This window comes from Lolium rigidum, chromosome 3 (assembly GCF_022539505.1).
Source record: "Lolium rigidum isolate FL_2022 chromosome 3, APGP_CSIRO_Lrig_0.1, whole genome shotgun sequence".
Lineage (NCBI taxonomy): Eukaryota > Viridiplantae > Streptophyta > Magnoliopsida > Poales > Poaceae > Lolium > Lolium rigidum.
In genome coordinates, this window is record NC_061510.1 from 380,237,107 (window position 1) to 380,260,187 (window position 23,081).

The 23,081-nt window shown below is 45.5% G+C and overlaps 1 protein-coding gene and 1 long non-coding RNA gene across 5 annotated transcripts; one reads left to right on the forward strand and one right to left on the reverse strand.

Moving 5' to 3' along the window:
* Window positions 1–426: 426 nt before the first annotated feature.
* On the reverse strand, window positions 427–1,627 carry LOC124700658 (CASP-like protein 5C1). The gene is made up of 3 exons (XM_047232748.1): window positions 1,343–1,627; window positions 843–975; window positions 427–766 (listed from the first exon to the last, which is right to left on the reverse strand). Exons 1-3 carry the CDS (start codon window positions 1,483–1,485, stop codon window positions 572–574), a joined length of 471 nt encoding a protein of 156 aa, XP_047088704.1. The 5' UTR covers window positions 1,486–1,627; the 3' UTR covers window positions 427–571.
* A 4,488-nt stretch (window positions 1,628–6,115) lies between these two features.
* On the forward strand, window positions 6,116–11,504 carry LOC124704396. 4 transcript variants are annotated; one of them, XR_007003558.1, is made up of 10 exons: window positions 6,116–6,520; window positions 6,881–6,960; window positions 7,034–7,090; window positions 7,444–7,528; window positions 8,054–8,475; window positions 8,716–8,776; window positions 9,198–9,395; window positions 10,629–10,797; window positions 11,095–11,187; window positions 11,367–11,504. It is a non-coding gene; the product is annotated as an uncharacterized LOC124704396 (long non-coding RNA). The 4 variants fall into 4 exon arrangements; XR_007003557.1 differs by having other exon boundaries at window positions 6,118–6,520; window positions 8,054–8,216; window positions 8,408–8,776; XR_007003556.1 differs by having other exon boundaries at window positions 6,118–6,520; window positions 8,054–8,776.
* The last annotated feature ends 11,577 nt before the right edge of the window (window positions 11,505–23,081 follow it).

A 23,081-nucleotide genomic window follows, 5' to 3' on the forward strand; every position in this document is an offset into this window, starting at 1 on the left:
CTAAGAAAGCGCAAATATACTTAGAAAAGCAAATAAAACGAAAAAGAAAACTGAGAAAAAAGAATAGAGAAAAAGGTATCTCACCTTATTCGGCCGGCCCATCCGTGGTCAGTACGTGGGCATCGCCCCCAGCCACTTGAGGTCTTGACACAACAAGATTAAATAGTTTTTCTTAAAATAAAGATTAAATAGGATTTCCCTTGATTTTTCATGAAAACATAACAGATTTTTGCTGAAATAGCATAGCAGATAACCGTGTCTTCACTATAGCTTACATATGATGTTTCCTTCCTCGGTCTCTTTCTTAAATGCATGCACGAGAATCACCAGGTGTTTTACTGATAAGATATCAAAATGCGAATGTATGGTTTAGCATGGAGCTGATTAGTGGAAATTGTAACTTCGGAGTTCAGGCATAGTCGGGCGTCATAAGCCCAGAATGGCAGGCTTAATTAGCCAGAGGTACAAAAATTCTCCCAAGCTATACATATACTACACCCAAAATCATGACCCATCGATCGGGGTCACACTGCAGTCAGTTTGGAACTCGTATCTCCATCGGTGGTCACCCTCACCCGGAGGCGAGGCACCAGAGGTTGAAAAGGGACGAAGCGGCCGTGAGGAGCCAGGACAGGAACGCCATCATCGCGGAGAGCTGGTACCTCTCGCACAGCCTCGGAGGGCATTGTGATCCATGGAACTCGAGGAGGACGTCGATGACGGCGGCGCTCGAGCTGGCAGCCGCCAGCGAGAGTATCGACAGGACCTGAAAAGTGACAGTTAGAGAGGTGAGATGACCGAAGTACTAGTGACAGGAGGAGGAGCTGCGACGTGGTACACACCCAGTCTCCGACGACGACGATGGCTACGACACCAGGCATGCGGAGCGGGTACCCCACGACTACGGAGTACACGTCGATGATGGCGAGCGCGCAGCTCCAGGGGATCACCAGGCCCATGATTGTGACCAGGAAGCTGCCATGTTTTGCACAAAGTTCAGTAAGAAAAGAGCCGCGCATACGGTCTTAGTCAGAGGAGAAGACACAATCTAACATGGTTTCTGTATTCAGGTCGTAAGTAAGGCACAGCGTCTAGATTAGCAAGTGGCTGTGCCCATGTTTTCAGAGAAAGAAACTATTAAGGTACCCTGCATACAGATCAGTTTCAGGTGTTCCGTTTACAGAACGTTGTTCAGTTTCCGAAGAACTTCGGTCCCCAATCCATGCACTAAATAAAACCCTAAAACCTGATCTCTGTACACTGAAGGCTAAACTCTGAAGCATCCCCAGTTCAACATGCAGAATAAGACAACCCAAACAGAGCCATGGGATTGTTTGCATACCAGAAGGCAGTATAGCTGAAGAACTCGACGCCGACGGACATGAACATGAGCGCCGCCGACGAGAAGACTGCCTGCCCGACACGGAGCCCGAGGCTGCCGGCGCTGCCGACGGCGCCGGCGCCCGCCCTCTCCCCGCGGTCCATATGCTGGCCACGGCGAATCGCTCACACCGCCGGCTCATCCCATACGCACATGAACACGCCTCGTTCCCGTGTCGCACACTTGTCTGCTAGCTGCGTACGTGCTATAGCTGCTCCGGTTCTTGCGACGACGAAGCAGTGGAGATATTGGTGGTGCGCACTACTACACGGTAGGGATTTAGGGGCACTTTGCCCTGGGGCACTTTTCAAAGTGCCCCTAAATACCCCCTTTTAGAGGCACTTTTGCCAAAATGCTCATAATGCTTCTACCTATTAGAGCAGTTTTGAGAAATGCCTCAATAGGTATACACCTATTGGGGCAGTTTTGAGAAGTGCCCCAATTTGTATACACCTATTGGGGCAGTTTCAGAAGTGCCCCAATTGGTATACACCTATTGGGGCAGTTTGGACAAGTGCCCCAATAGGTATACACCTATTGGGGCGGTTTGGACAAGTGCCCCAATTGGTATACACCTATTGAGGCGAGTTTCAAAAAGTGCCCCAATTGCTATATACCTATTGAGGCGGTTTCACAAATGCCCCAAATTCCCCGCCGGTGAGGTGGTGGTGTGCCACCCTTCCCCAAGGCCCCAAGCGCTAACGGCGTCGCCACTCGAGGAGAACGGAACCGTAGATGTGTTCTGGCTGCCGCCTCTCCTGCTCACTCTCATGTATCCAAGTTCGGTTTCTTCGGCATTTTAAAATCCGGCAGCTAGTTGTTGGCTCATTTCCGTGGATACAATTACTCTGCAATCGTACAAACTACAGAGCAGAGTGGACGATAGGCACAATAGCTTTCATGAAACAAAGTAGAGACAAGATGGGGATGCCACGGCTTCCCGCCTTCCAGGTCATCCGAAAGGGACAAGTCCTACTGACCAAAGCACGCACGCGCGAGCGATCGGCCAGCGACGCACACACGGCCTCCACCGCCAAATTCAAGTGCTTAGTTACAAATTCAAACAAAGTTAAAAACAACAAATTATGTGTAAACAACGAGACATAAACATCCGGTAATAGAAACGAGATAATTCAAACACTTAAATTCCTACAAACCATCACATAGAACTTGAAAGCTAAACTAGGTGATAATCCAAACTACTTGATAATTTGAAGCTAAACTAGGTGATAATCCAAACTACTTGATATTTTGAACAAGTTTACTGTAGAACATTAAACTAGAACAAGTTTACTTGATAATCTGAACTAGCTCATTGCCCCCACTTGTTGATGATCTCAACAAAGTTGAGACTTATATACTCCTGCATTGGATATATCTTGATCAAAACAGTTGATTCAACTCCAATGTGAGTAGCAGCAGCAAAGTCTGTCCAACCATTTGAAAAGGATACATGTCCAAGGTCCCATTCAATTTTGTAGGTGCAGTCAATAAAGTTTTCTTCTTCTTCTTCTAGGGGTTGTCCATTCCTTGAAAGATGTGCTTTTCCAAAAACTGGGTACCTGTAGCCATCCACAGCCTCACTAGGTATGTACTGACATAAGAGCAAATAATAATTTGTCAACATCTAATTATTGCATTCAAATGCATGAAAACATTAGAATAATTAGCTAGTAGCACAAACCAAACCAGACAAACTTACCAAGACTTCAAATTCCTGATTGTCCTCATCCATCTTGTGCACCCAAAAATTCTTCTGATCTTTTAGTTCATAAAATTCATGTTCGGTGACGTAAACATCTTTGTAGATTCCAAAAAGAATGGCAGCCATCTCCTGCTCAGTAACTGAATTGATGTATTTGAATACAGTTCTGTACAGGATGCTCCGTATGGAACTAGGCATATCTCCAACCACTGCAGAAATAGGTGCCATACAATTTCAGTAACATATAGGAATGGCTATAGGTTCGAGCAATACTAAATTTAAAAACATGAAGTTGAGCCAGAATATACCGGTTTCTTCAACTACGGCTTTCTCAATATTGTTCTTGTAAACGATGAACATTGAATAAGTTGGATAGTCCATCAAGAGAATCTTCATTGTATTCGAAATGCACAATATCTCCCATTTCTATATCATAAGCCCTAATTAAAGATTTCCAGTAAGGACCACAAATGTATGTCATCAACCTATCTTTTCTCAGGAACAAATCATATTTGCGGAAATTGGGTGTCCTGGCAACTAGCCAATTCTTTGTGAACTTGTTCAACCTCTCTCTGAAGGAGCAAGGTACATTCTGTATGTACACAAAAAGTGTTAAGTTATAAATAATATGATTGGCTACTGTATCACAATGAATGGAAACCACATTATCCAGTTTCAACATGTCTTACCACACCATGTAGGAATCCAGGAACGACGATAACATTGAAACTTGTTGTTTTCCCCTCTGCACGACCACAATTTTCAGAAGGTTGCTCACAGCCAACACAAGTCATTTCGGCCATCACCTACAATAGAATTGGAGAGATTTAGGAGATGATGTAAAAAAATTACAATTTATGCATGCACATGTCCGTTTACAGTATGTAGTATAATGTACAGCTACGGTTGCACGGTACATAATGGAGAGCTATGGTCTACTTCAGCGATCAACGGGTGGTGTCCTGGGCCAACTTCACCCGTTCGGGACTAGCTTCCTCCACGCCGTCGGCTCCATATCGGACAACCACGAGATGCGTCCGACAGCCACGAGGTGGTCCATGCAATCTAACTTTGTGGTGTGTCGTTCACATGTTTGTATGTGTTGGCAATTAATTGAATCTAACTAGGGAGAAAATAACTTACAAATGAGCTGACAAAACTAACATTACTCCTTAAATCCTTCAAACTTAAAAGCCTGAACTACTAGAAAAAAGAAGTTGTAATAAATCTGACAGTACGAGAACTTGTTCAACCTCCAAAGTGCCCCTATATGTTAACAAAATGCCCCTAATTACTTTTAAGGGCAGTTTTAAAAACAAGGTACATTCTGTAGGTAAAACAAACATTAAGGATTTGTAAAGCATGTATTCCCTACAAGATGTTAATACTGTATAAGTACAATATTCTATCTTAAGGATCTACCTGCATTGTATTGTTGTAAAAATAAGTAAGATGTCCAGAGATGAATGAGTAAAAATGTTTACTATAAATGACAAAGACAAGGAAAATTGAGTAATCATGGATGCATAGTTACATGTAGACATTCACTTGCACTACACCATGGACCAAACCTAAGGGGACCTCTACTGCCGAGAAAATTCACCTAACATAGCAATGTAACTTACGAGGAAAGGGTTTTCTCCGGTAGTTTGGCTCGCCTCGCTTTAACCTCGCTGGCAAATGTGTTTGTCAGCGGTATGTGACTCGGCTGAGTTCTACAAGCACCGCGCTCCTTCGGCGATTTGTCTTCGCTGCCCGGAGGTTGAGACCGGCGACACCTCTTCTTCTTACGCCCGCAAGCGATGGCCCTTTAGAGCCGCCTTGGTGTCTCCATTCCGCCGGGGCTACCTTCGATTTGGGACACCGCGCCCCCATCCGGGTCCACCTCAAGCCGGAACGGTTCAACTGGAACGGTCAAACCGGCCGAGCCCGGTAGGGCCCACCACGTTGGGTCAATACCGGCCCGACACGGCGACACCCCTCTTTCATCGTAGGCGCTCTCTCACGGCGTTTCTTATATGCCGACCAGGTCGGCACATGCACCGCGCCGCACACCCCCCACGCGCGGTGTGGGTCGGCCCGGTTAGGCGATTTTTGCCTGTTTTTTCTCCTTTTGCTTTTTCTTTTCCGTTTTCTATTTTTTTCTGTTTTCTCTTTTGTTCTCTTGTTTTATTTTTTGTTTAAAAATAGTTTTTGAAAATTTCAAATTTTAAAAATGTTCAAGTTTGACAAAATTTGAAATTTTGAACAAATTTTGAATCTTGAACAAATTTCAAAATTTTGAACAAATTTTGAATCTTGAATGAATTTCCAAATTCGAATGAATTTTAGAATTTGAACAAAATTTTAATATTGAAAAATTTTAAAATTTGAATGCATTTCAAAATTGGAACAAAATTTTAATCTTGAATGAATTTCGAAATACTGGACGAATTTTGAAATTTGAACAAATTTAAATTTTGAACGTTTTTCGAATTTGAACACATTTCAAAATTTGAACAAATTTTTTATTTTGAACAATTTAAATTTTTTGGATGATTTTAAAATTGTGAACGAATTGAAAATCGAACATTTTTAAAATCTGTAGACATTTTTTTTTGAAAATATAAAAAGGCCTGTAAAATTTTATAGTTTTTAAAAACAAAACTGTAAACAGAAAAAGGAAAAGGAAAAGGAAAAGGAAAAGAAAAAAAAATAAGAAAACGAAAAAGAAAAAGAGGTTACCTGATGGGCTGCGGCCCAGTTAACAGCCGAATCGACCCAACGAAAATCAACGATAATGGGCCAAGCCCACAGACGACCAAGGTTGTGTGGGACGTTGTCGGCGCCGACCAGGTCGGCACATAGCACCACCCCTCACGTCCCTTCGATTCCCCTCTCGCCGCCGAGATGCTCCGCCGCCAGCCGCCTCCAACCGCCGCCACCTGCTCGCTCCAGCGATGCCGGACACATCCGCCGCCGTCACTTGCTTACACGGCCTGGGGCACGGTCTCCTCCGTCAACCCCCCACCACAGCGGCACCCTCCGGCTCCCGCGCGCACACCGCTATAAACCCTAGCTCCGCCCTCTACCGTCCCCTACCGGCCATCGGCGGCGGCCTCCCGCGTCGCGGATCGCTGGTGATGTTCCGCCTTCCTCACCTCCGCAGGATTCGTACCGTCGCCAAGCCACCCCACCTCCTCCGCGTGTCCCCGTGGCAACTATATCCGTGGGGTTCGGATTGCCGGCGCCGCGTCCGTGCACCCGTGCCTCTGGCTACTCCCTCCGGCAGCCAGGCCTCGTCTACGACCTCCGCCACGACCTCCCGTGCTCCTGCTCCTCTACCCCGACGCCTGCGACCACCTCCTGGACCCTGCGTCGACCTGGGCTCCTCTAGTGCTCCGGCTACCCTGTGGTGCTGCTACTTTCGCACCTCAGGCTCACCTCCCCGTGCTGTAAGCGCAAAATCGAATCCAATAGTGATATGAATGTAGGGGGATTTTACCCTGTTCCATTTGAGTTGTGATAGGGGTAGAATTATTTGCTGAGTTGTGATAGGGGTAGAATTATTTGCTCACAACCTGTATGTGATATTGTTTGACTGTGCTGCATGCTACAATTATTTGTAGTTTATGTCAATGTCTAAATATATTGCCACTGTTAACTAGGAAAATTATCACTTAGGTATTTGTACTTTATATCTCAGCAACTGATGTCTTATTTCTTTGATTGTAAATTGCCTTCATTTAGCTTCAGAGGTAATTTATTTGTATGGTGCAGCACTGTGCATTAAGCTCTGGATTTTTTTTGTTTAGGTATTTGTATATTTGGGAGATCAAATATATTTATCCAAATCTGGAGTAGGTGCCCTGAGGTGATGAACACCACGCTGAAGGTAGCTTCCTCGTCTGCTGCTTTAGTTTGACGCAATTATGTGTTGATGTTGTGTGTATGATTGGCATTTGCAGGGTTGCACTTTTGGTGCTTGATGCAATGGCTCTATAGAGCAAGGAAGACAGTGAGAGGTGAGCATGGTGAATTCTCTGTATTGGTTGTTTCTGTTGTGCTCCAGTAGGATAATGTTTCCGGTAGCGACTAAAACTTTCATGCGCGTGTGTGGGTTGTTTTAGAGACGATTTCATTAGCTATATGCTTGAAATGAATGCAAGGATAAGTTACAGTTTCGTTGACAACGCTTTCGTTGTCAGTGCGTTACAGTTTTTCAAAGAATATTACAGTTTTTGATATAATTTCTAATGCTTCTGCAATTTCCATACCCTCTGTTCCTTTTCTGATCGGTTAATCTAGATTTGTGCATAAGTACTATACTAAATGGAAACAAACTTCTTTTTTCTCATAATTTTGAATTTGTTTTCAGATTAACATGGTTGTGCCGCGTCTGCACTTGGATGGTTTTATTTCCTAAAGTTTTTGCTGTGTGCAGTTTGAGTGCTCTATAACAGGTTCGTGTGCAATATTTTAACTGCGCCGGACATTTTTCAACAGAGATTTCTTTGCCTGAAACGGCAGGCCATAATGGACATGGAAAACAAAAAAACAAAAGCCATGTTGATGGTGTGCCCACTCTGATTATATGTGTATATCAATTCTCTGTCCATCCCATGTCCTTCTTTATATTTTAACTTTGATAAATCTTTGCGCCTACACTTGTGTAGCAACCCATTGATATTTGCTTTCAACCATTCTCGCACATCTAGCTTCCACGAGGCATTTCTTTGTACACACTAACCTTACATGCAAGTATTTTGTTAATGCGGTGCAATATACTGGTTATTTGCTACCTCAAACAAATTTAAAAAGTGGAAGCCATCGAGAAAATAAAGTGCCAACTATGCCCTCTCATAGGTTATTGAATTGATTATTTATAACTTATTTACTTATTCTGGATACATAGGCTAGCTATATGAAATATGCTTCTAGATTACACATCAATTTACACTCAATTCTATGTTCGATGTTTACTGCAGGAACCTACTTTAGTATTTTTCTCAGAGTACATGCATTAGTTCTCCATAAAAGGCTGGATTACTAGAAGCAATTAAATGAGTGCTGGATAAACAAAAGTGAGATTTTGCTACCCCTTGTACATTGCAGGCCATGGACGCATGTATTCTTTCACTGAGCCTGTAGGTATATTTCCCAACTCAGATATAGCCCTTTTGAGAGAATGTATGTGTGAACATGGCAGTCATACCTGATTTACGGTTTATTAACTCATTTCTATATGTTCTTCCATTTTGTATTCCAACATCAAGTAAGGCAGCTTCTAAAATCCTAGAATATCATTTTTGAAAATACTAACGCAATTCTGATTTCTGTAGAGTATTACTTAAACGACTACAAATGCTTTCTTTTAGTGGTGGTCTGGCGGATAATTTTTTATTTACATGTGAGTATGAGAATCCTTATGATCTTGATACTTTGTAAGAGATTAATAGCTTAGGCCCAGTTTATGAACCTTCTATTGAAACTGGGATGCTATGCATTTGAGTTCAAGATGTTACTGTGATGTGATTCAGAGATATCGTTGTATATTACTATATCTGTCATACTCTATATATTCCTTCAACATATCAGAGTGAATGGCATTTTGTTGCTATATCTCCGTCTTGCACCTTAATTCTTGTAGACTGGATAGAAGGTCAAATGCAAGAATTTCGCAACAAACTGGATAGAAAACAAATCACTATGTGAGTGTGCTCTACCTTTCTTTATCTGGTATTTTATATTTCACATCACTTAAGTAATCAGTAAGCTCATATATCGGATACAACAAAACTTGAGACAATTCTACTCTTGCCGGCCTTGCTCGTAGTTTTTGAAGATAGTGGTCAATAATTTATTCATGTATCGGTATTTCTACAATCAAATGCCTTTTCTTGCATATACCCCATGGAGGCAGTAACTTTAAGTTGTATGATGTTAGTATAGGTTGCAAGATGTTGATGTCACTAGGAAAGTGAAGGGTCAAATGTTTAAACCGAGAAATGCTTGTCTTGTCAAAATGACTTTATCTAAAAAGAGGAATGTGTTGTTCTGAAATTGCATTTTATATTCATGCCGCCGTCTCTGCTAGGTGCGTCGATCTCACCTCCTCCGTTCCCTGTGCAGATGCAAGGCGTGCGGGTACGACCTAAAGCTAAGCTCTCTGGTGCTGTACATGGCGGCCGGCGTGACGAGGCGGCGACGGAGGGTGGTGGTGTTTGAGGCGGACGTAGGGTGGTGGTGGTTGCTGTGCTGCAAGTGCGGCGCCCACCTCGGGTACGGCTACTACGAGCATGACACCACCGCCGACAGCAAGGCTCCCCGGTATTCCTGCTAATTAACCTGCTAAGAGCCCCTGCTGGTTCCTGTTCGGATGCAATGGTGAATTGTGATGAGGCTGCATGCCATTATCCTTCTACACTCAGCTGAACTTTGAACTTGAGTTTACCTGAACTTGAGTAGGGAATTTGTTGAATTCTAGAACTATCCAGTGCTAAATCACATCATATTGCAAGTACTGCTATGGAACGGTGGCAATCTGGCCCTTTCATCAATTATAGAACCCAGGTTGTTTGATTGGAACTTGCAGAGAAAGATGTTTGTTTCTTCCTAGACACAAAATGATCTGGAAAGATGCTTGTTTCTTCCTATACTCCAGTCACCCTGTAATATACTTGAATAGAAAAGACACATTTCTGTGAAGAAAAGAGAGGAGGAAATTGGGAAAGCCTGCTAAACCATCTGAATTGGGGAAGGTTCTTCTCATCCCAGTGGTGATATAAAATGTTAACCGTCTATAGATATTAACTTTTATTGTCAGCTGTGATTACTTGCTCCTTTCTTTGTATAGAATATATGTGAAAAATCAAGAACTTAACCTCAGGTTTCAGATAGATAATAATTGGACCTTATAACGGTATCATCTTGTTGATTTATTACCCCCATGCACTTCTGTCCGCACCTGCTTTCAATATGTTCATGTAGATGCACTTATTCAGAGAGCTCATCATTATGTTATACTGCACTGAATGAACAAGATACTACACACCCATAGAAACTTAAGAAAAGCAAAGCATTCACTAGAGAATCAATTAATGAGCTTGCACAAGTTCCCTATTTATGTGGAACTATCAGTCATGAGGTGATTACTAAAGGTAGATAAGGGCTCAACGAATTCCCTATTTATGTGAGCAGCCATTGCTCTATGAAAATCCGTTGCTGCAATTTGTAACCTCTTGGTTGGGTTTAATGAACATAGACCTCTGGATTCTGTATTTTGTGAAATTCTTGATAATTTAGAACCTCTGGCAGGAGTTTTGTCCACCTAGTTTAAGGAACATAAGCATATTGGATGTCGCATCGAATCTTATTTTGCACCTTGAAGCTATTATCAGTCCCTTTCTCTGAGTTGTTGTTAACCTGAGCTATTGCATCAGTTTTGGTTCATCTCGCTGAAAAATCAACTTTATTTGCAACAAATCTCTTCTCCTTCGAAGACTTACCATGCCAATTAATCATGATCTCGTTGTATTTTTGTCTTGGGATCTAATCATGAAGTTCGCCAAGGAGTACCAGAAGCATATGACTGGCATGGAGGAAGATCTTCCTGCTCTGGGGCTGGAGCGCCTCAAATAAATGATCAAGAAATGCCAGGCTACGCCCTGTTCCACGCAGGGCCTCGGCGACGAGAGAGACGTCGCTGTCCCAGGAGGTAGCCATTGCTATGGTAAATAGTCCTGTTAACTTGTTCTTTGTTCGTCTCTTGAGGGTTGGGATTATGTCGTCGCTTAGGTGTTGGCACAAGGAGTAGTCAAGAACTTGGTTGAACATTTTCCCCTTATGCTGTTGTTCCTTCAAAAAATTTGGTCTCATTTTCATCCTATAGTTGTGCTAGCAAAAGTTAACTGCTCGACTGCGGACTTCCTGCTGGCATCAGATTTAGCCAACTCGTGCTCAAACTATGCCTGGTTGCTTCCTTTCTGGTTGACTGATTCTTACGGGGGATTTTTTTTGTTTGCTGCAGGAATGGGTTCCAGAAGATTGACAAGATCAAGGACTCTAACAGGCAGTCCAAGCAGCTGCAGGAGCTCACTGGGAAGATGAGGGAGTGCAAGCGGTAGGTCTGGCGGAAACCTGCCATCTGCTTTGATAATGCACCATCGTTGTTCCTATTTCAACATGTCTTTCTCAGATCTCTGCATGTGGCATGATGAATTTTTGGTTACCTCTTTACATGGAGAATGTAACACTGCTGAGTTCTCATACGATGTCTTAAATCTGTGCGACTTCTTGCAGCTTAATCGCAGACCTCGCAGGTGTTGGTGACGCCCTTGCCAGGCCTCGGCTGCGGCCGTTCGTTCAGGAACACCACGCACGCTCTGTTCAGTGGAGGCCGGTGGGCGAGGCAGAGCGGGCAGCAAGGGAGCTGCTAGAAGCAGGGGCCGGCCGCCCGGCCGGCGGGGCAGCTCGCCTCTGCTCCATGGAGGCCCCGCCTCCTCTGCTTCTGGTTCTGGAGGCTCCGCTTCCTCTGGTCCTGGAGCGGTCGCGGACGGCCGGCGTGGTGCGGGCTCACTAACGTCGAGCGTGCGATTCCAGCTCCGGCGCGGCGCCGGACAGGGACAGAGCTCCGGCGCGGGACTTGGACGTCGGGATCAAGATTGATTTTGATTTGAGGACCACAACTGAGAAGAATTGAACTTGCGAGGGGGGTTTCACAAAATGATAATTGAGCATAGGCCGAGTCATCTAAATCGGCCGGAGGGAGTACAACTTTTAGTTGAAAATCTGATATTTAGAATGCTGTGAAGTTACATGTATTACAGATTTGTTATGGTGTGATATATAGACTTCTGGATTATGTATATGTATTACAGGATTGAATACTTCAGAGGCAAAACACTAAGTGCCCCTAAAAACCTTTAGAGGCAAATCTCAAATTGCCCCTAAATTCTTTTGAGGCAAATCTCAAAGTGCCCCTAAAAACCTTTAGAGGCAAATCTCAAACTGTCCCTAAAAACCTTTAGAGGCAAATCTCAAACTGTCCCTAAAAACCTTTAGAGGCAAATGTCAAACTGCCCCTAAAATCCTTTAGAGGCAAATCTCAAACTGTCCCTAAAAACCTTTAGAGGCAAAATTCAAACTGCCCCTAAAAATCTTTAGAGGCACTTTTCAAACTGCCCCTAAAAACCTTTAGAGGCACTTTTCAAACTGCCTCTAAAAACCTTTAGAGGCACTTTTCAAACTGCCCCTAAATGTATTTGGGGCATTTCATTCAAAGTGCTTCGAAATACATTTAGGGACACATGACGTCCAGGAGCACTTTTCGTAGTCTTTTTCAAAAGTAATTAGGGGCACTTTGGCTACCTATTGGGGCACTTTGAAATGCCCCTAAATATGGACCGTACAGTAGTGGCGAGTGCGCAAGGCAAAGAAACAAAAGGCAGAGCAGAAGGGGGGACAGGATTGAAAGGTTCGGGGCTTTGGGTGGACGGATACGAGGGCACGGGTAGATTCCCTCTTCCTCTTCCTCTAGCTTCTCGAGAGCCTTTTGATCGCCATGGTAGCCACTTCGATCAGGTCTACGACTTGCAGGATCTCTCTCCGCCGGTCACTCTCTCCACCTGGATCGCATCCGTGTACACGACACTACGTAGACTATTAGTTCAAGTGGCATCTCCAAATCACAACACGGCTTATACGCTGATCACGACGTCTGGGGAGGCGTGGCAGTTCGAGGTGCACACGTAGACGCGAAGGTGCGAGATCGGCGTCGGCGATTTGACTTGTCGTAACAGCCGGCCGTGAGGACCGATACGATCATACGAATTGTCGTTTCCTACTTTCCTCTGGTGCATGCAAAGTGATTTGGATGATCAGTTCCTATTCGATCAAATAGTAGTGCAGTGGAGAATCATTTTGGAAAAGAAAGGAGAGAGAGGATAGCAGGCCTGCCTCCGGGAAGGACGATACGCGCACCTTGTCTGGTTGCACTTGCGCCGCGACGGTCGACGAGTGAAAAAGGCAGCGGAAAGCTTGATTCGACGGGTGGGAGCAAGCCATGTAGAATTGCTAGTAAGAGGCTCATTCCCCCCTTTCTCTCTCTTATCTAAGTAACTGAGGCCAATCTCGCCGGCGACGCCGGTAGAGATGGGCGGAGGGGAGGCACCGAAGTAGATAGAGTACGTAGGTTAAGTGGCAGTAAGCCGGTAGGGGGCTTGATTCCCAGTAGTGGGAGCGGAGGAGGGGATCTGGCCGCCTGGATTCCAGCTGTTTTAGGGTCTCTCTTGCTTCCTCTTCTTCTCCGGTGGTCGGAGGGGAGAGGGGAGACGAGGACTGACGCTCCTTTCAATAAAAGAGCGGTGGTGTACCACATGTTGCAGCGCGGAAGCGGCGGGCGGCGACTTTTCTTGCCCGGCCTTGGAGGCGAGGGGGAAAACGCGCGCACGCCGGCGAACAACGTCGTCGAGGAGCTCCTGGCCGGCCGTGGAGGCGAGGAGGAGCACAACCACGTCGTCACCAACTCGTCTGCTTCCTGGAGGTCTTATCCCTGCTGCCTCTGCTATAGAGGTTGCACACCGGAGCTGTTCCTCTCGGCCGGCCGTGGCGGCGAGGGTGAGGACAGCGACGGTGTTGCTGCTTCTCCGCACTGGTTGCGGTGTCACAAGTGTTTTGGAGTTGCGCCTGCTTCATCAACGTCGCCGTCGAGGCGGCGTTCTTCCTGGGAAGCTCTTCACCAGGGGACTTCTGCCGGCGTCATCGCCCTGCCCCTGCATATTATGGCCGAAGGGCGGCCCTTCTCCAGGATATCTACCTCCACAGGGAGGCTTTCCTTCGGCTCGTCATTGACAGTGCTTGCTAACCGCGCCCCAAGTGGCTTGTTCCCCGACGGCGTGGAAGGCAGTCGATGGCGGAGTCCCTTCCCCGGCGACGACCAAGGACCTGATCGCGTTTTTAGTTTCTACGCCAGGGTAATGTATGCAAACTCAAAGGGCTGGTCCATTATTTCATGTTTTCTCGAGGCCCTTCCTATAATTTGGTCTGTAACCGTGTAGACTTAATGCAGCTCTCTTTATTTCAAAAAAAAAAATTGCTAGTAGTAACGTGCACAGTGACACAGTTAGTAGGGTGTAAAGAATTGGATCGAATCGGATTTTGCTCTTATCATATCTTTTATCATATTTTTTTTATTTGGATTGGAGCAGATATTGATCGGTCTTGGATTCAAATGCGGATATATCAGACTGCGGATTCAAATCGGAAACGGGACGGACTCGAATCGCAAACAAAAATACTTGGATATATGCTCTCATCAATAGATAATTATAGTTCTAGCAAATTTAAGAGAGATTTAAACTTTCAGTTTTGTGTAATTAAAAAAAACATAATTTACGATAAAAATCAAGCATCGATATAATTTGGAACTAAACATGCTCGCCAAATAATTCTGTAACCCAATATCTATAAACCTTGTGAGATTAGCCTTGGCTTTTGACAAAAAATCGTATTATCTGGTTTAAAAGCTTTGAATTATCCTAATTAAATTTTAGATAATCTATATCCGTATGCTATTTGGTATACCATATCCTGAACCGTATCAGGAGCACCACTTTGAATAGGATATCCGTATCCGTCGTATTATTTAAAATCATATATGGACACCTTAAAACGGATTCAGGGTCGGTTTTGGCGTGAAAATTATCCTATCCGTTTACACCCTACCTGTTAGCATCGCATGCCCACCTCCACACACTGGCGATTGGCGCAACCGTCCTAGCCCACAAGCGACATGACGGAAGGATATGTTCTCTTCCTTAGCACATCTTCACCGCAACCACTCATTTGGTCTACACGTGTCTAAACGGATCGCAATGGACAAAAAACGCGGGCAACATGGTGATCCATCTGGGCGGATGGTCGCGGTGATTCAAATTCGGGCGAAATCTGGGCCTACTTTGCTTGCTTGCGGATGTGCATGTTCCTCTCCCTGAGGACACGTGTCGGTGGCACAGCTGCCCCATATAGGTCCTATTAAATAGGACCAATGGGAGACATATCGTCCCCACATTAGTCCCTACCCACACTCTCCACTTGTATTCTCCACTCGCACTCTCCGTCTCCACCAGAGATGCCGCCATGGCTCCCAAGAAGACCGTAGGGAGGAACGACCACGAGGCGTCATCCATCAGCTAGACTGCCGCGAAGGCGGCCTTCAGCCTATAGCCACCAAGCGAAACCGCCCCTATGTTGATGTCACGATGGCGCAAGCGTTTTGTTAGGCGGGCGCCCTTATTTCATGGCCAGATGTCAATCTAGCCCACGACGGGCACCTGAGCCTAGTTCGGGTTCCAGTGCCACCCGCCTGGCGGGCCAAGATCCAGAGCCGTCAAGTGCTCATCCCTCCAGACCTCCACGATGATCTCATGTTCGTAGACATTGGGACATATTGTTCACCGGCAAGCAAGACATCCCCAACAACATGTACTTTGCATCGTGGCGCAAGCTCGCCTGGCTCCGTCGGTCACTAGCGCGGTGGTCATCAAGGAGGAGGCGGGCGAGGTGGCGAACGCGCCAGCTCCACCACTAGTGGAAGAGGAGGACGACGCCGAGCTCCGGGCAACCTTCGAAGCCTCTGACCTCAAGGAACTCACGGCGTGCTTGCAGCTCTTCGAGGTGCTCCGCGCCCCCGCTTTCAAGGCGGTGGCGCGTTTGGCCGAGGCAGCGGCCTTCATCCAGATGGAGTGGGAGCAGGAGGAGGCCACGCTCAGTGACATAGGCATCCCCAATGGGCCTGCCAAAGATGGTACCCGGGGGTTACTAAAGGCCCAAGACTCGAAGAATAAGAAGACTTGGAAGCCCATTTAGTGTTAAGGAAAGATAGTTTGTATTAGGAAAGATAGAGATTTGTAATCTTACGGGTTGGGTACGAAACCCTCCCGAACTCTGTAACTTGTGTATTACGAAACCCTCGGCTCCACCCTCTATATAAGGGGGAGTCGAGGGACGAAGAAAGGATCGAATCTACTGTTAACGCAACCCTAGTTTTACAATCGTCGAGTACTTGTCGGCTGAAACCTTCGAGATCTACTTGCCCTCTACTTTTAGCAAAACCCTAGTCTACAATCTGTAGGCATTGACAAATTAATCCTTTGTCACTCAGTGCCGCCGCCCGGAGGAGGACGAGCGTGCCGCGAGGTTCTAGGCGATGTAGGAGGAGGAGGAGGAGGCACAGTAGCAGGCTCGCATCGCGGCAGCCCAGCGGGAGGCTGAGGCGGCGAGGATGGCTAGGGCTAGGAGTAGGCACATCTCTACACCCTTGGTCTCCATGGGAGGAGGCTCTGTGGTCGCCGTGGCCCGACTCACCGACGAGGTCAGCGGAGTCCAACCGCAACAGTTGTGCCCCACCATCACGCGTCTTCATCAAGCTCGAGAGCTATGTCGACAATAGGCAAACGCGCCGAGCAGCAGCCATGTCAAAACCCAGGCCTAGGGTTTGGTTAGTTGTTAAAGTGTTAATCAAGACCTTTTACGCCTTGCTTTTGTAAAACTCGCCTGTTTTAGGGCATTATCTACAATTTAACCTTAATTAGCTAGTTTGAATAGTTTTTAAGAAAATTCAGAAAAAATTAGGTAGAAAGAGGCTAGCATGTTAGCCACGCAAACAGACGAAATTAGACACAAATTGTGTGCATGAATCCGTTGGAGATGGCCTTAGAGCATCTCTAGCAGGAAACCCATTTTTCTTTCATGTCTGTTTCTATCCAGACGAAAATACCCAGCTCAGCGAAACAAAAAAAACTATCCGCGCGTGACCAATTCCTAGACCAAATTTGAAATACCGTTGTAACTTTTTTATTTTTGAAGGGCCCTTTTCCATTTGTTCCTGGAAACTGTACCATCTATGGACCCCTTCTGTCAACAAGGACATAACGCCTGCATGGGCTATTTTTTCTGTTTTCCACAAATACTAGCGCGGCTGAAGAGCTCGTGGCAGTTCTCCAGCAATTCTATCTACCACAAATTAACGCAGGGGCAGCGGTTGCTCACTTCAAACGAGTTTGGAAAGCAAAGGTTCCTCCTAAAATCAAGGTATTCATCTGGCAGTTGCTCAGTGGTAGACTCCCGGCAAGGGACTAGTTGGCCAAACGAAGGGTCCGTCGAATGGGAGTTGTGCTCTATGTATGTGGGGAATGGGAGGATTGTGACCATACTTTCTTAAATTGCCATTTGGAAAAGTTCATGTGGGCGGGAGTTAGGCGGGAGTTAGGGAACTCCTGAAGTGCACTTGGAGTTCGACATGGGCCGAGGACTTTGTGTCCATTGTTCAGCGTTTGTCGGGGTCGATGCGAAGGCTAGCCTGGTTCATCTTTGCGGCGCAATGCTGGTTGCTTTAGAATATTAGGAATAAACTAGATATCGAGAGATCTATCATCAATAGCTCGGCTCACACCATCTTAAAAATGTCTATCTATATAAAGAGCTGGAGGGTTCTGATCAGACGGACGGACAGGGACTTGCTGGACGCGGCTCTGGACGAGGTTAGGAGGCTATACGCGAGGACGAGGACATTAGCTCCGGTTTCTACTACCCGTTGCCTTCTACCATGTATCTTGTTTAGACTTTAGCAGGAGCTGGGTGCTCGGAGTGTGTCTTCTTGGTATCTCTTGGTTATTGGTCTCAAACTTGAGTGTATGCTTGTAATGTGAACGCTTTTTGCACGTTGTTTGATCTTTATATATAAAGCCGAGCCTATGTACTTATGTTTAATTTTTTTTTGGTCCGTCAGGGATAAGCTATTTCCTAGTAGTGATTGCTCTAAATTTTTCTTGAATGAACTGTGTAAAGGAACAAAAGAAGAGGAGAGTGGATATGGCGTCTATTGCTTGACATTTCTTAAACTTTTAATGTGTACTGTGTGGAAACTACATTTCAAATACTACACCATTTGTAAACTGAATTCTAGATGTACACCATATTACTTGACATCTCTGAATATGGACTGTGTACTATGTGTAAACTCTCAATGTGAACCGTGTACTATGTGCAACCTGAATTTGAAAAACCATCTGTAAACTGAATTCTGGATCTACACCATCTGTAAGCTGAAATTTCGATATGCCCTTTAAAATATTCAGGCTTTGATGTGCCCTCAAAAAATTTCAAGGCACATTTAGAATGTGTCCTCAAAAGATTTCAGGGTATGGATGGGCCCTCAAAAAATTCGGGACACATTTCAAATGTGCCTCAAAACTTTTCAGGGCATGTACAAAATGTGTTTAAGTGCATATTTTTAAAGTGTCTTTAATACTTTTCTAATAGCAAGTAAATTCGGCACACTTTATGTGTGCTTGAAGAAATTGCTGGAATTTGTGGGCATTTGGCCTTTGGCCCATGGCCCATTATCAAATTCTAAAACTCACATGGCCCATTCCAATAATCAGTGGCAGCACTAGTGGGGGCTAAAGTTTAGTCCCACATTGCTAGTTGGGAGAGAGTTGGAGTGGTATATAAGGTGGGTTGTTCTAGTCCTAGTAAGTGAGTGAGAAGAGAGAGAGCCCTCGCGCACTCCTCCTCCTCCGCCGCCCGCCTCGCCACGCCTCGCCTCGTCACGACACGTCACGTCACGACGCGCCGCGGATTGCGGAAATCTCGCCGAGCCGAGCTTATCTTTTTGCTGTTTGGGAAATTAATTGTGTAATCAATTCTGAGTCATTAACGGACGCGTTACTCAGCCGTTTTGCCTTCCGGATTTTCTGGATCGTGGCCGTGCCGACTCGGACGTGGGTTGCGCCCACGACCTTCCCGAACCGCACTATATAAGCGCGGACGAGAACCCTAGCCTCGTACGTGCCACATATGCGACTACCTGTTTCCGGCTCATTGCGCCGCCGCCTTCGTCTTCCTCATCCCGTCCGTCGGCGTGCACCGACCGTCGGGACGAAGAGGCCTCCGGAACCCCGCCTCTCGTGAACCCGTACGGGTGAGGGGCAATCAGGTTTTTGGGGAGCGCTCCGGCCCGACTCATCGGCAGCACGACGTCGTCTTCGGACGACGAGTTTCTCCACACCGACAACTTCTTCCCGGACCTCAGCGACTTCTTCGACAACCTCAACATGGGCGACAACGACGCTGCTGTGAAGTATGTGATTTTGTCGTTTCTCTTTCAGTCTCTGTTAGAGCTTCTTGTTCTAGTTTCTGTGGTAGATGCGATTGGTTTGTCTTGTTTACATGTGATCTGTTCATCTACCTTACTAGTCTGCACGATTAGTTTACTTATTGTTTTCATAGTCATGATTTATCAATTACTCGTATGGATTATTTCATATGGATATTTGCTTATATGTTCAACAATCCAAAAACCTGATTTTAGGCAAATCAATTCAAGCAGCGTTGCTGCCGCTACTCGACCTCCCCTCTTTGATGGTATGCATTACAAGAGGTGGCGCACAAAGGCAGTTCTATGGTTTACAAACCTAGGCTGTTTTAGCGCCACAGATGCTAGACCTGAGGGGCCTCTCTCTGCGGAGGAGCAGGAAAAGTTTGAGAAGGTTGACGCCATGTTTAAGGCGGCCTTGTTCAGCATTCTTGGGGACAACATTGTTGACCCGTACATGGCTTTCGACCATGGTAAAGATGCGTGGGATGCGCTCGAGGCCAAATTTGGAGTCTCGGACGCTGGCACTGAATTGTATGTCATGGAGCAATACTATGACTACAGGATGACTGATGAGCGCTCCGTGGTTGAGCGAGGCTCATGAGATTCAGTCCCTTGCCAAAGAACTTGAGCAGTTTAAGTGTACCTTACCGGACAAATTTGTGGCCGGTGGCATTATTGCCAAGCTTCCTCCTTCGTGGAGGAACTTTGCTACTTCTCTGAAACATAAGAGACAAGAGTTTTCCGTTTCGGATCTCATTGGCTCGCTTCATGTGGAAGAGAAGGCGAGAGCAAAGGACACACGCGCTCGTAGTTTTGAGGGAGTTTCTAGTGCCAATGTGGTACAGAAGAAAAACTTCCAATCTCACAAGTCTAAGAATAAGAACAATGGAAAAGGCAAGTTTGACGAGAAGAACAAAGCCTCCAACTCAACCAATTTCAAAAGGAAGACTCCTTATAAGAAGAAAGGGAACTGCCATGTCTGTGGTGCTCCTGGACATTGGGCTCTCGATTGCCTGAACGCCATGATCGGCGTGGGAACAGCCGGCAAGTCCGCAAATGTTGTTATTGGCGTTGATACCGAGATGAAGGACGTTGGGTACGGTATTTCCCCTACTCGTCCTTTCGGTATGTAATTCTCCTGATTGGTGGATAGACACCGGAGCCAATACACATGTATGTTCCGATGTCTCTATGTTTTCTTCTTATCGTGTCGCAAGGACTTCCTCCGTGCTGATGGGAAACGGCTCACGTGCTTCGTTCGTGGTGTTGGTACGGTGGATCTGAAGTTTACTTCGGGAAAGACCATCCAGCTGAAGAATGTGCAAGACGTTCCCTCCATTAATAAGAATCTCGTTAGCGGATCGCTTTTTTGTCGAGATGGTTTTAAGTTGGTTTTTGAGTCCAATAAAGTTGTAATTTCCAAGTGTGGACAATTTGTTGGAAAGGGTTATGTATGCGGAGGCTTGTTCCGCTTATCTTTGTCAGACTTATGTACTCAAATTGTTAACCATGTTTGCAATGATAGTGAGTCCGATATTTGGCATTCACGACTTTGTCATATTAATTTTGGGTGCATGACGCGGCTAGCGAATATGAATATAATTCCGAAATTTGCTATTGTCAAGAAATCCAAGTGCCAAGTATGTGTACAAGCTAAGCAACCACGTAAGTCTCACAAGACTGCGAAGGCAAGAGACTTGGCACCGCTGGAGCTTATACATTCGGATCTTTGTGAAATGAATGGTGAATTGACAAAAGGAGGGAAAAGATACTTCATGACTTTAATCGATGACTCTACTCGATATTGTTATGTGTATCTCCTGAAATCCAAAGATGAAGCTCTTAATTACTTCAAAATCTTTAAAGCTGAAGCGGAAAACCAACTTGATCGAAAGATCAAGCGGCTAAGGTCTGATCGTGGTGGAGAGTATTTTTCCAACGAGTTTGATTCTTTTTGTGCGGAACATGGTATTATCCATGAGAGGACGCCTCCCTATTCACCTCAGTCAAATGGGGTGGCCGAAAGGAAGAACCGTACTCTAACTGATTTGGTTAACGCCATGTTAGATACATCGGGTCTATCCAAGGCATGGTGGGGGGAGGCGATATTGACTGCTTGTCATGTCCTAAACCGTGTCCCCACAAAGAACAAAACCATTACCCCGTTTGAGGAATGGGAAAGGAAAAGGTTGAAACTCTCTTACCTACGAACTTGGGGCTGTATGGCAAAAGTAAATGTGCCGATACCCAAGAAGCGGAAGCTTGGACCAAAAACCGTGGACTGTGTTCTGCTGGGATATGCATTTCATAGCATTGGCTACAGATTTTTGATAGTAAAATCTGAGGTATCCGACATGCATGTTGGTACAATTATGGAGTCGAATGATGCGACTTTCTTTGAGGATATCTTTCCTATGAAGGAAACGTCTAGCTCATCAATTCAGGAGATGCCCAGTTCATCTACTCGAGAACTATTTCTGAACCTACCATGGCTATAGAACACTTTGATAATCCTGTGGAGGATGACAATGAAGCTCCCAAAAGGAGCAAGAGACAGAGGATTGCAAAGTCCTTTGGTCACGATTTCATTGTGTACCTCGTGGATGATACTCCCACTTCTATTTCAGAAGCCTATGCATCTCGGGATGCCGACTATCGGAAGGAAGCCGTCCGTAGCGAGATGGATTCCATCTTAGCTAATGGAACTTGGGAGGTTACTGATCGTCCTTATGGGTGCAAACTCGTAGGATGCAAGTGGGTGTTCAAGAAAAAGCTTAGGCCTGATGGTACTATTGAAAAGTACAAGGCACGTCTTGTGGCCAAGGGTTATACCCGTAAAAAAGGTGAATATTTCTTTGACACATACTCACTGTTGCCGCATTGACCACCATTCGAGTGCTACTATCCTTGGCTGCCTCACATGGTCTTCTCGTTCATCAAATGGATGTTAAGATCGCTTTCCTAAATGGAGAGCTTGAAGAGGAAATTTATATGGAGCAGCCAGATAGATTTGTAGTAGATGGTCAAGAAGGAAAGGTGTGTAAGTTACTGAAGTCTTTGTATGGGCTTAAGCAAGCGCCTAAGCAATGGCATGAGAAGTTTGAAAGAACTTTAACCGTCTGAAGGCTTTGTTGTAAACGAAGTCGACAAGTGTGTATACTATCGCCATGGTGGGGGCGAGGGAGTTATTCTCTGTCTCTATGTCGATGACATATTGATATTTGGGACCAGCCTTACTGTGATTAAGGAGGTCAAGGAGTTCCTATCTCGTTGTTTTGAGATGAAGGACTTGGGAGTAGCTGATGTGATCTTAAACATCAAGCTGCTAAAGGATGACGATGGTGGGATTACTTTGCTTCAGTCCCACTATGTGGAAAAGATCCTGAGTCGCTTCGGGTATAGCGACTGCAAATCTTCTCCAACGCCTTATGATCCTAGTGTGATAATTCGTAAGAATAAAAGAATTGCTAGAGATCAATTGCGATATTCGCAGATCATTGGCTCGCTTATGTATCTAGCAAGCGCCACGAGGCCTGACATCTCCTTTGCTGTAAGTAAACTCAGCCGTTTTGTGTCTAGACCTGGAGACGTTCATTGGCATGCTCTTGAGAGAGTTTTGCGCTATTTAAAAGGCACTGCGAGTTATGGCATTCACTATACTGGGTATCCAAGGGTACTTGAGGGTTATAGTGATGCAAATTGAATATCTGATGCTGATGAGACTAAGGCCACAAGTGGTTATTTGTTTACACTTGGAGGTGGCGCTGTTTCCTGGAAGTCTTGCAAGCGAGTACCATCATTATGAGGTCAACTATGGAAGCGTAACTCACAAGATTAGACACGCCCACCGTTGAAGC